Raw genomic sequence first — 13,932 nt, 5'->3', positions numbered from 1 at the left:
TATTCATGCAGAGTTGATGTGCATTAATTTGTTAATAGAAACAGAAACAAAATACGCTATTAAAAGGACCAGGGCTGCCAGAATGGGATGTGCCCTAAGGCCTAGCATTGGCTGGGCCAGGACTCCCTGGAGCTGGCAACCCCCTGCCAATGGCAGCACACAGCAGGTCTGGTTGGCTGGAATTTCCCGCGTTTCCCTGTGCACTAACCACTCTGGTCATTTGGGGCGGTGCGATCTCCACTCATCACCTGCAGTATCCACTGGGACACACGCATAGGGACACACACACAGAAACTAAAAAGTTAGAACTATTGGTGAGTCTGCATTTTACCTCAGTTAACTGAGTTCTATTTCTGACTGTGCTAAATACTATCATTTATTCTCAGATGATATCTACTTATATCATCGCATGTCCCTTTAAAGTTGATAGGCTTACAATCGCTGGAGTCGTGTCAGTGTTGAAATATTCCAGACTTTGGGACAGCATAAGCAGAACACTCTGACAGTATGCAGTGGCGTTATGATATGTGTCTTCATACCATCATTTATCTCACACAACGCTGATGCAGCACACAGTATGCACGTTGCCCTGTAATAGACCACACGTCTGAACACCACATGAGGGTAATACAGTACCTGTGCCAGCCTATGTTGTGTCATGGTGGAGTAGTAGTAAAGCAGTCAGATTTATTATAATTATAATATTTTTTCACATACTTGCATACTCACTTGCTTCTGTTGACTTCTTTCTTGCAAATAAATGCCTGCATGCAATCGACATTTGTCATCAGCTTTGACTTGAATGAATGCATTTCCTATTTTTTTTTATTCATTAATTGATTTTGGTGTGTTCGTTTTCAGGCATTACAGAACAAGGCAGTGACTAAAGAGGAAAATACCATTGCACTTTTTAAGTAAAATGTGTGGATTAGCATTGATTGGATGCCAGCCAGAGTCTGTTATATGTTTGAGAGGGCAATACATAAATAATATAAAAAAACTACAGAACTAAAGAGTTCTCATGTTGTGTTTAATTTAGAAAGCATGTTTATAACATGACCTGAATCCCAATTATCTGCAGCCCTAAATATTTGTACAACCATCACAAATCCCAACAACTGTCTCATTACTGTCCCTATACTGAGACGCATGGACACATACACCCGCTGTTCTTGCCAAAGATTAAACTAATTCATAACAAAGAAGTACTCAAACATGTACACACATAACAATCAAAATAAATTTTGGCAAACTCAGGATCAAACTTTATCCCAGTTGACATTTTATAAGTTGTTCCCTCCTACAATAAAACTGCTTTAATAAGTTTCCTATAACCTTTGTTCTAGGATTCAGACTTACAAGAAACACAATAGGAGCTGTATAGCAACATGAGGTCTAAGAAATAGGACAGTCCATGAGGCACTTTCAAGGATATTAAAGAGAGATCTCTCCCTTTTTAAATGTTTTTTTTCTTCCCACTGTTATGACAATAAATTCAAAGATTTGACTCAATAATTAAAATTAAGATTCCAGTAATCAGTACAGAAACAAATCAGGTAAAAATACTACAAAAGAAAACTGTGAATATTAATTAGATAGTTGGCTCATTGTTCAGTATTTGCCGATATTTGTCCCTAAGAGAGCAATATCTGGCATTTTAATTAATGGTCCATCTCGAGAGCTTTATCACTCCCTCATAAACACTATATAGCACCTTCATAAAAACTGTAATGACAATCATGGATGCTTTTTTCAATAAACGCAGGTGTGCGTCACTGGTAATGCCTTTGCTGTATCCTTAGCAACACACAATACGCCATCTTCCACAGGAGAGTTTATGAATTTTTATGGTGCCCTTATGAAGGTACTATGTAGTCCTTCTGAAGGAGTCACATAGTTATGAAGGAAAATTCAGAGGTAAATCGGAGTATAACTGAAGTGCGAAAGGGTCAGTGAATGAAAGCTAAGTTTGTTCTTCCTCTGTGGTGTCTCTGGTTAACTCTGCCGTTTCCTCATTGGTCTCTGCCGCCAGCGCCGGCTCTGTCTCGCGGGACTGAGGGTCCTTCCCGCTGAATATCGCCGCCAGCGTTTGGAAACGGGGTCCCCACTCACACAGGCGTCTGTAGTCCTCCTCCGCCTCGGCCCCCCGGGACTCGATGGAGCTCAGAGACTCGGCCACGGAGCCCCCTCCCTCGTAAGCGAAGGTGACCAGCGAGTCATAGGGGGGAGCCGAGGAGTCCAGCTGAGACTCCTGCAGGCGGCGCTGGATGAAGTCCCGCACGTCGGGGCCTTCCTGGGAGCCCCCGGGGCCCGACCCCGGCCGGGCGTCTGGGCGGAGGCCCTTCTCCTGCACCATGGCTTTGGGGTTGCGCAGGGTGCCGATGTCGAAGGCGTTGGTGTCCTCCTCCCCGCCTCCCTCGTCGTCGTAGTGGATGACGTTGTCACGGATGTCCTCCTTCGATGTCATCAGGGTGCCCTTGTCCTTCTGCCGTCTGAGGCCCACGTACAGAACCACCATGACTAGACAAGAAGAGGAAGCAGAGGGCATCAGCAGTGAACACACGCACTGCAAGTGTCTATGTCTATATACACATACTGAATATATGTTGATTCATGCTTGAATGTGGCACACATACAATGCCAGGATTACTGTGTGTGTGCGGGCATAAACAGCGCATCGATATTCACATACACTGTCAGTGTTAAACTGTTTCTGTGACACATTTGGGATTAGTCTCATATAAGTGTCATTATCTCAAAAATGATTCACTGCACGGACATGGTTGAAAGCTTGAATTGAAGAAAAGGCCTCTACAGAAAACTGAGACAGGATAAATTTATGTCAGAGTAGGCACAGACAGTTTACATATAATATGGATGAAAATACAACAACAAAAAGATGAAATGTGTTTACAGCTAGAAACATGCAGTATACAGTAGACGACACGTTGGTCTTTGCTTGTTTACATACCGTAGCCTATGCATGTGCATTAATTTACATTGGAAATGTATTGTAATATTTCTGTCATACCACCGAATAGACAACTCTAGTCACCTAGAGCCTCATCATATACAGACAATATCACATCAAAATGTACAATGTTACATGCAGATGAATGCACAGACAGGCATAATCCAGATATGAGTGAATCCATGTGTAAGAGTGCTGACCCAATCATATAAAGGTATCATTTTAACAACAACCTGCACTTTATTTCCTTTCAGTGTTTTTAGGACAAAAGTACAAGCAAAATTGCCATACTTTCTTTATTAAATGGCCACCAAGAAACATTAAACAAGTGAGAGACTCTCAGTGAGACGTCATAAAAAGAGCAGGTCTGCTCCAAAAAATCTTTTAAAACGTTATCTGGGAGAAAAACAGGATGCTCCTGCAAACAGAAATAATCTCAATCAGCAGTACAGCACTTTGCTCCAGTTATTCATACTCAGGGGCATGCTGACTGACACTCCCACGAAATGTCCTAAAATGAACGTGTGATGAAGTAGGCACATCTTTCCGACATCCAGTTCTCCAGGCTCGGCTACTGTTTGCTGAGATCATGAGTGGAGATTACTGTAACAAATGCAACAGCATAAATTTGAAAAAATTCAGACAGTGGGGAATTCACAGTTTTGAATCCAATTATCAAAATGTTAAGTTCATATGCAAAAAGACTATTTCTTTCAAAACAATCACGTTTTGCTTGTTTTGCGAACAGATTTCAGTTCCATTTAACACTTTTCCAAAACACTTCACACAATTTGCATCTTTCAACTTTCAAAAAGTTAATAGTTTATCATGTGTTCACATAGAAAACACTGCCACTTAAAATGATAAACTATATTTACCAATTGAATAAACCCACAAAAGTTGTAATCACAAATTTAGCAGAAATAAAAGGGGAAACATTAGCTCCTCTGTTAGAGACCAATGGCTGATGTTGTTGAAAGAGCCAGATGGGGAGTGGAAGTGGCAGTTACAATGAAATGGGGAGTACTAGGAGGAGGAGAAGGATGAAGACTTTAGTTCACCATGTGCCTCGAACACGAACATTTGGAAACGAGAAAGGGGAAGTCTGCTCTTTCATTATTTCCCATACCATATCAATACAATACAGTGGTTACTGTACTAATGCGTGCTACTAAAAGGGGACCAGAGTACCAATTAGAATGATCATGATATCCTGACACACTCCACAATACTCTCACAGGGAGGGAGCAAGACAGGCGCAAGCTGTGTATGTTGTCAGTTTGGGACAGCTTAGACAGCTTCCACTGGACTGATCTGGTTCGCAAAAGGCTTGATGTAAACCAGCGTTTTTCACTTGTGTATCTCCCTCCTTCTTCACATTTTCTTAAATCCTTACTCTGAGCAATGCAGCCCTGTGGGGATATACTGGCTGAGTCATGCCAGTGGTGACACCATCATGCCAGAAGCTGTTTCACGCACAGCTAGGCCAGGGAAAACGTGTGACGTAGAGGAAAGTCTCTGGCTGATCAAGTACAGATGGCACCCTCAATGATCGCTTTTATTTATTGCTTTTGTATCTCTTTTTGTCTTAAAAGTACAGTGTACACAAAAGATACATTAATATACAAAACAAATTTACCAAACAACTTATGTTTTTATTGTAGAGCACTGAATATCTAAATTTCTTAGTCAAGGACCAACCCAGAACAACATGTGAGCACTTGTGTACTTGATACCAACTTGAGTACACAATTTGGTAAATATATCGACATTCAAATTCCACATGAGTTTTCCCAAAACTGCACCCAGATGTCCTCAAGTTTCCCCAAATCTCTCCAAATAAAAGACATCTGCATATCCTTTTGTCCAGACTCATTAATGATAAGAAAAGTATATTTTTCTATTAAAACAGATTTTTTTTAAACAAAATGTGAAGACAATTAACATTCATGTATGTTTTATTCACATATATGAAAGTATGTTTTTATAAAGCATGCCAAAAGTGTCTAAAAAACTCTCAAAAAGGATTACTCACCCTAACAAACCTGCATCACATTTAAAATGGAAATATATTTCAAAATGAGGTTAACCAGAGCCCAGTACAGTTACAGGTTTATCTCGTACAGCAAGTCCAAATCCTTTAATTGTCTGTTACCACCTCATACATCCTGAATGTGGGGTTAGATTTTAGAAGGCAAACAAATATAAAACTATTTACAAAAATCCAATATAAAAATATACACAGACCGAAAGCAACATGATGTCAACTGTACTACCAAACGTCAACCCACACACGTGTTAAAATAACTGTCCTCTGACATTGACATATCCTACAGGCATGTATGCCTAACAGCCAGATAAATACCCCCAGGACAAGCTGAAAACATAGTGTTACAGTGACACAGCCCATCCCATTTATGTTGGACAAAGATTTGCCAGCAATGCAAACGCTCATCACATGTTTTACGGATGTTTGTATATTCATTGTGCTATGCGAACACAGATATATTCATAAACTGTATATTCACCTGAATGTGACACATTATACCTTGTAGGAACAGGTAGGACACGTGCCATGTTTTGCATTGTTCGGTACTGAAATGACGTAGCAATGCATTTATGCAACAACAAGAAACAGTTTGAGACAGCATTCGCTTAGGAATAGTCCCGGCAAATAGATAGTTTTCTCGAAAATGGCTGAACAAATCCAGATACAAATACAAATAGAAAAACATAGCATTAAATTAAGCCAAATAATCTTGACAGAGTAGATAACAAAGTAATCAAACAACAAGAAAAAAAGCAATAACTATAGTTTGAATGAAAGATTATGATAAGGTTTCATTTTTGCACTGTGGTTATTAGAGAAGGGCAAACATGTATTGCTTGCGTGTATGTGTGCGTGTGTGTGTGCATGTATGAATGTGTGTGTGTACGTGTGTATGTGTGTATGTTGCAGGATTCAGCCTCCATTAGCTGCTTTCCCTCTCCTTTTTCAGAGGCTCCATTGTAATGCGCATTACATCACAGGACAGGACTAAATGGAAGCAGAGCCCAGGGCAGAGCGCGGATTCATTCTTTGACATGGCATCTGTCACTGCTGGCCTGCCGGTTTCTCAGCACCGGCATGAAAGGCTGTTTTCACTAGCTTTTATCAACCTCGCCAACAGCATATGGAAACAGAAACTCCATCTTCCTCAACCAGAGGGAAGAGGTTACACATTCAGTCTGGGTCAACCACTATCATGTTTAAACACTCATATTTAAAAATAATTAATGTGTGGGAAAGGATAAGAGTGTTTTAATTGCTCCTGTTTCTGGCTTGGTTATTTTCACTATTTCAATTCTATTTTTCTTTTCTTTTTTCATGTGAGACTGCAGCTCCCTCCAGTGGCAGAGAACAATGCATGAGATTTGCAACAGTGTTTTTTTATTTCCCTTTTTCAAAAAGCTGAAAAAAGAGGTTTCAGAACGCTTTCCTAAATAAACCCATGAATAATAGATACCGCAGTCTCAGAGAGGATGAACAGGTACAGCAGAAAACAATGGGAACAAAGACCTGCCCATGGAGGATATCGTCCTGGGCCATTTGCAAAAATAGACATTATTCCTGTGTGTACGTCACCTATTTACATACTGGGGCTGCCAATGTTGGAGTGTATAACACAGGCCTGAATCACATTTTAACCCTGTCAACTCATAAGCAGAACATTTCAATAGAACTTAACGCTGGCTCTCTTCCAGAGAACAGAAATCATACAACACTCTGAATCACATTAAAATGTAATGGCCTGACACTGTGTGATCTCTTGATGAGTGTGAGTAGGTTGGAGAAAATGACAGACAGCAGGAAAGAGTTTCTCTGCACCGTTCTCAGTTCTCCCTTTATTGCACATAACGGGAATATTCCTCCCACGCAGCGGCAAATGCAGAAGTGATATACGTTTCATTTTTAATAAATAGTGGGATAATTGTGCGCAAGAAATAAGCCCTTCAGGGGTGATATTAAAGTAAGTGTTTTCAGGAGAAGGGAAAACAAAAGCTGCAGTCATCGCATTTTCGTGATTTAATTAGGCTCTTTCTCTTTAATGCGTGTCGATTGCGCTCCTCTGCTTCTTGCTGAGTCATGACATGAGCAATGAGTCGAACGTGTTAACTGTCTGTTTATTCACACGGCATCAAGGCTTCAGCCGGGGGGTTTATGCGATGTGACAGAAAGACGCTAAGCGTATTCATATTTTCAGAACATTACCTTCCAAAAAATAAATACAAAAATAAATAACACATCTAGTGAATTTCTGCTTTTCTCCCACAGAGTAATATAATGAGAGAATGGATCAAGTCTCGGTGTGTTTTCTGTGGGGGTTGAACACATTCGGAGGGTTTAGAAAGCCACTGCAGATGACACAGCACATTCTGAACGATCCCTCACATGTGTATCTGTGGTGTCTTTGTCTGGCCCCACTACTTGCCTTACATTCAGCATGATTTATGTGTTTTATTTCTGCGGGGTGCACAGTAAAATATTCAGAGCTAAAACAACTCTTACAGAGTGCATTCAGTGGGCCCAGCTGTCATATGCACCAGACCTGGGTCAAATACATAATTGCTTTTGACGCAAATACTTTTCTGTGTTCGATTGATATTGCCTGGCACACTTGAATAGGACCAGGAGGCAGGGTTTGCACTTTTTGAGAGTACTTCATAGGTTCCCATACACAAGCGAAGCTCAGTATTGAAGCAGAACTGATATGGACTCAGAGCTGAATTAACACTTAACATCTTATTGTGTAACCAATTGACATAAGAGTCTGACTGCTACTTGTTTAATTATTAAAAAAAGAGTGCGAAAACAGCTTTTGACATTCGAACGAGTTGTTCTCCAAGGTCCTCGAGGCAACCTCCGACACAAAATATTATGCTCTAAGATACATTTAAAAAATATTCCCAGGTAATAACGCTGATTGAAAGTCTTTCTGAAAGACTGTGCGTGACCTGTGACCTGGAAGGAGTGCTCACCCAGCAGGATGACGATGCAGACCAGGATGGCGATGAGCGCCCCCCGGCTGAGGCCCACAGGCAGGAAGACGGCCTCCGCGCTGCAGGACAGGAGGGCCCCGCCGCCGTCACACGCGCACACGCGCACCGTCAGGGTCCCGGTGCTGCTCAGGACCGGGTGGCCGATGTCCTCCATCACCACGGGCAGCAGGTACAGGTCCTGCAGCCGCCGGCGAAACCCGCCGCGCCGGGTCACCACCCCCGCCGTGTTGTCTGAAACGAGGAGAGGACGCGCGCTTCACAATGTGTTCCCGCTCGCTCCGTGAGAAAGGGCTCTCCGTTCGTGGAGATTACAGTCGTTTATCGACGGCTCCCCCGAGGAATGCGTACAGAATGTCGTGCTGTATCTGAACTCGTTTCTTTTTTGAAGGAACGCGTCTGCATGTTTGCATGAACCTCACCCTGTTTTCACTGAGGAAATCTTTATGTGTTAATAGCATCATTTCGCTTCAAGCCCAACATCATGGTGATCGTGATACCCTTGTAATTAGTGATACCGACACATCATTATGGAGACCACCGCAGAAGCATACCATCCCTGTATACTGTATGTGTTACATCTTATCACCCAGATCCCACCCACTCCCCACTGCCCCCTCTGTCTCCCCCTGATACTGCTTTTTCAGTTCCTAAGGGTCTGGGGGCACTAGACATGCCATTGGCTCCCTATTTCACCAGAGCCTTGCACATCTCCTGCAGGCGAAGTCGCAGACCGATGCTTTCACCAAACAGGATGTGAGCAAAGGCCGAGCAGGAAGTCGACAAGGGCCCACCGCAGGTGCGTCTGGAACAGCGGGGAGGCCCCACCTGGCTCTGTCACCGAGCAACAGCCACCGCCAGAATGTTCTTGACAGGCAGCGAGCACTGGAGGCGTTCCTTGACCGTACAGGTTTGTTTGCCTTGGCGGCCTGTCGGTGTAAATCAGACCCAACACTCATCCTGTCTCCACAGTTTGAAAAGCACCATGGGTCATCTCGTCTTATTTAGCACACCAGCGGTTCCTTTGAGGACACCGACGGTTCATTGGCTGTTTACTCTTTGCAGGTGCCACATCCTTATTGGACCAATTCATCAATTCATGTGAAAGCTAATGCCTGGTTTTCCTACCATCGTACAAAAGATTTCCACAATTAGTTCAGCTGCCTTTTGGTTGGAGTATCCAACATGACACCCCCAGCAACTTTCTGAGCCACTGCCTTTGCCTGGAGATTGTGGGCAATGACCCTGTAACATTTTGGCATCCTGTCCATAAAGAGCTCTGAGCAGTCAGATATCCCTATTCAGGTTTGACTGAACCTCGCTAATCTGACAGTGTGAGTCACTTACTCCCATAGTCTCGAATGGTGAAATTCTTGTCCTTGATGTCCTGCGGAGGTGAGCGAAAAAAGAACCTCGGCCCCATCGGAGGGTTGTCACTGTCTCTCGCGGTGATCGTCTGAATCACCTGATCATGTAAATAAACATTAAATTAATTAATTAATTAATTTACACTTCGACACAGCCCGGGCAGGGGATCAAACCGGCAACCCTCCGACTGCCAGACGACTGCTCTTACTGCCTGAGCCATGTCGCCTCATGTGACAGTTAGCAGCTTTTCAGCATTATCCTCATCAGACCTAAAAGACACGCTGGAAAAGGTGATATATTTAAACACAGGTAACAGCATGTCATTTCTTGGAGCGGCTCAAACAAGGAAATTATCACGAACCGAGAGATGATTCATAGTTTCACACTTTTAACTTTAATCAGATCTAACACACTATATTTCAAACCATATTTTGACTTTTCCCTGCCAGGGACATTTTCTTTTGATCCTCACACACGCTTACCTGCCCGGGTTTTGAATTCTCGCACACAAATGACTCGTATGCCACGGCCAGCTCGGGGGGAAACTCGTTGACATCAAGAACATTGACGGTGACTGGTACTTTGCTGGTCAGGGCGGGGTTATCTGCAAAGGGACAAAATAAATACTCTCCTTATATTCAAATTATGGGTGGGGGAGTGGGAATCAAAATAGCTTCATAAAGCGCTGTTGGGTGGCTCATTTGATTAAGACACTTCTAGTACACGAATAGTCCCCAGATTATGGTACGGAATCCAGACTGCCACTGTGGACTGTGTCTGTCAACCATACCAGCAGCTTGGCATGTAATTGGCTGAAGTGTTGCCCAGGAATGTGAGCGATTTTTTACGGCCCGGATGATGCCGACTCATCACTAACTAGCAACCCCCAGGGGTCAATCATGCCCGCTGATCTGCAAGTCAAACGTCCTCCTCCCACTGTCTGTGTGAACACCATCCTCACATCACAGGGTTATAAGAAGTGGTGACTGACACATCCCGTGTGTCAGAAGAGAGCGCATACTCCTCTGTGTTCTGTTAAAATAGCCGCGGAGGTTGCAGCATTCCAAATGGGAAGAAGACAAAAAAGAAAGAAAAAAAAACAGATAAAAGCAACTCTCAACGTGCCCTGCTGTCAGTCCATTTGTCTCCTTTTAAGTGTGTAGCAGACTCCGCTCTGAACACTGCAGCGCTCTGTCACCCCAGGTAGCGCTTTCCTCTTAACCCAACACCGAGAGGATCACACCTCCACAGATACTGAGCTGGAGTCCAGCCAGTAAGCTGCATTTTCTGCACTCTGTTTTTAGCAAACAGTAAATATAACACACAGTAAGCCTGGGCTTTCAGTCCTGCAACTGCAATCATGCATTACTATACCTCTAATATGTTAGCCAAATATTTTGTCAAAACTAAAATGTTTTGAAAATGTATATACTTAGCTAGCATTTCACTTAACATTTACTTAACTATGAATTTTCAATTAACCAAGGATTTATTAGAGATGACAAAATTGACATAACACGTGAATGTCATATGGCTAAAATATGAGTTAACAATGTGAGTTGTAGTTGTTAAACCGTACGTGTGTGTGTGTGTGTGTGTGTGTGTGTGTGTGTGCCATCTCTATTTTCCTGAAATAAACCACACATTAAAAAAAATTATTTTGTGCATTAAGAAACAGGGTCAATATTATTGATTCAATGTCTGTATAAATTCCAACGCTGCGACAGAAATATTTATTGCGCAGCAGGGAGAATGAAGACACAAGCAACGCACTGTGACAATGATGATGGATACCCTCTCAGCAGTGCTAAAACTGTGTGTGAATTTCACAATAACGTGACAACTGCATGGCAAAAGTGCTGACATGCTCTGCTCCGTCTTCTCCAACAGATGGCACCAATGTCCTACATAAAAGGATTGAGTGAAGGCAATTCCCACATATCTTCCTTTAGTAGTCACTGAGCATAAATACCGAGGAGAATCAGCATGCCGGTCAGAGACATGGCCTTTGGACTTACAGCCAGAAACCTGTTTTGACAGTTGACAGTTGACAAAAAAAGCTTGATTATTTTGTGTAAATAAATTCTTTTTTGAAAGAAACCTCACAGCAACAACACTGTTGAAATACAACCCACTAAATCGGCGGTGAACACAGAAAGAAATAATGAAATAAAAATGCAAACATAAATACATCCATAAGTAAAAGAAAATATAATAAACTGGTCTACTTTTGGCTGTTTTTATTCACTAACAAAATTACATACTTCCACAAAAGAACTTGTGAGCTTTTCCAGGCTTTCAGCTCACCAGCTGCTATTGGGTATCGACAGAGCATCGACTAATCTTGGCTTTGTGCATAACATCGTAACACTGTGAGGAAGGGAATTTAAGAGAAGGCAGTATCACGTGTGATGCCTGTGTGTTGGCATGTATTACAATAATGTGGATTAAGGAACTCATCCTTGACCTGCCCACACACACACACACACACACACACACACACACACACACAGATAAAGTCCCTATACTGATTGAAACCAAGCTTGTTGAGCACTGCTAGTGTGTGAATGAGATTTTAGCCTTTGTTTGACAAAACCTGACATGAGACCAAAGGCCCATTATTTCCTGCCTCCGACTGTGATGACCATGTAACCGTGTGACTCTGTAATGAGACCAACTAAACCCAAACACTGAGCAGCAGCTTCATGTCCAAGGGTCCATGTATCTGCAGAGTAATTCTGAGCATACATTGTCACAAGTTAGCATAATCACTCATATAGTCTTCTTTCCTTTCAAAAAGGAATTTCCATTGTCTACTTTGAGAGAAAGATCTGTTTCCTATTCTCATTATAGGCCTACAGGTGTGTGTGTGCCTGTGTTTGTGTTTGTGTGTGTGTGTGTGTGTGTGCGTCTGTGTGCGTGCATCTGTGTGTCTTCCATCTATTGTTCCTTTGTTTCAATTACTCATTCATGAATTGATTACTTGGTAACTCCGAATCTCTGCCTTCCAGCACAACATCATGTCATCCTGCATAATACATATGCATATGCAAAACCATATCGTGTCAATGCTCATACCTTCATAATTCACTTGAAAAGTTTTCTCTTTGTCTCGTTGGTGAATGGTCAATTAGTTAGTTTTGTATCAGCTTGCATCAATTTTCTGTCATCTACATTATCAGGCACCCACTCAGTACACAGTGGATAAACTAAGCGGCTGTTTAGCTTGTTTCCCGTCTCATCAGTCCTTTCTCAACCTTTTTTCTTTCAGTCAGACAATGAGACCCTCTTAATGAAACCCTCAAAAGCGCTACACGCAGAGATTGACAAAAACAGCATGACTCCATTTTTTTTATAGAAATTGAAAAATGCATCATGAGGTTCTGGTTAACAATGTGCAATTTTCTGTCATACTTACTAACTTTAGTTGCCACAACAGAGATGTTGTGCTTGGCGATTCTCTCTCTGTCCAGGACATCGATGGTGGAAATTGTCCCTGTCACCGGATCAATGTCAAAGTAGCTGTCTTGGTCCCTCTTCCACTCGATGGAATACCTAAAATAAACAAGATGTTCTCATGTTCAGTTCTTCAATACGAATGTTTAAAAATCTGTGGCCATATGTCAGGGAACTAATGGGAAATTGAACAGGGCCAGCTCACAGTAGGCTGCAGATACAGTAGATAAGGAGCAGGAACTGGGTGTGTATGTGCCTGTGTGTGTCTGTCTCAATGGGGGTAGCCTAACAGACCTCATGCTGGCATCCTTCTATAAGATCTGAAACTTTGCAACAGACCTGGCTTTTAACTTTGTGGTTAGAATTGAAAGTTAACATCTAAGTCCTGCACCTTGGTCTGGCATTCTGCTTCTTCATAACTGGTCTTTTTGGAATGTCGGCTGTCTTCAGGTCTTGAGCATTTTGGGAGGAAACAAGCTGGAGTTTAATATTTTCATTCATCCATTTCCATTGTGACTGTTCTGTGTCTGTGTCTGTAAACTTCACTGTTTTAATTAATCCTCAATTCCCCGACACATACGGCAGATGAGTCAGTTTAGTTCTCAAAATGAATATGTGAGAACAACACAGATTCCTTCAAGGTGCGACATATGGCATTCCTGCTGAAATACTGAAAAGGTGCACAGTTTATTTTACCGATTCAAATAAGTCAATAGCTTCAAGTCCTGGATTAAATCACTCAATAATTGACAATTATTGAATTATTAATATATGCAAGTTCTGTATTACATTACTACACAAGCTAGACTAAGTAAAAGTGTGAAACAAAACCTGATTGTTTTATCAATGATGCATATCTTCGAATGCAAGCTACTGATAGTTGTCCTGCTCCAAGTCTCTGAGGACTCATAGTTACAAGCACAGGAGACCCTGGCCAGTGGCAACACTGTGTGTACCAGTGTGTACACATTCAGCTAAAATATGCAGTGTATTTCTATAACCACGGATATGTCTCCGCAATAGTTGGAAAAACACATTATTATTGGGGGTGATCTGAATATGTATTTATTTTCATGGGCTGCAGCAGCTGTACATCAGTA

General features: G+C 42.1%; 1 protein-coding gene across 1 annotated transcript in view; it reads right to left on the bottom strand.

Moving 5' to 3' along the window:
* Positions 1–1,041: 1,041 nt before the first annotated feature.
* The window catches only part of LOC133136563 (cadherin-12-like), a 92,176-nt gene continuing 79,285 nt past the window's right edge, over positions 1,042–13,932 (bottom strand). Inside the window, exons 8-12 of the mRNA XM_061254177.1 lie at positions 12,795–12,931; positions 9,859–9,980; positions 9,356–9,473; positions 7,991–8,242; positions 1,042–2,520 (exon numbers count right to left, since the gene is read on the bottom strand). Coding sequence (XP_061110161.1) covers positions 1,964–2,520; positions 7,991–8,242; positions 9,356–9,473; positions 9,859–9,980; positions 12,795–12,931 — 1,186 coding nt within the window. The 3' untranslated portion in view covers positions 1,042–1,963. The remainder of the gene's footprint in view (positions 2,521–7,990; positions 8,243–9,355; positions 9,474–9,858; positions 9,981–12,794; positions 12,932–13,932) is intronic.

Source organism: Conger conger, chromosome 9, assembly GCF_963514075.1.
Source record: "Conger conger chromosome 9, fConCon1.1, whole genome shotgun sequence".
NCBI lineage: Eukaryota > Metazoa > Chordata > Actinopteri > Anguilliformes > Congridae > Conger > Conger conger.
Note: the sequence above shows the minus strand (reverse complement) of the source record. Positions and strands in the feature narration are given on the sequence as shown.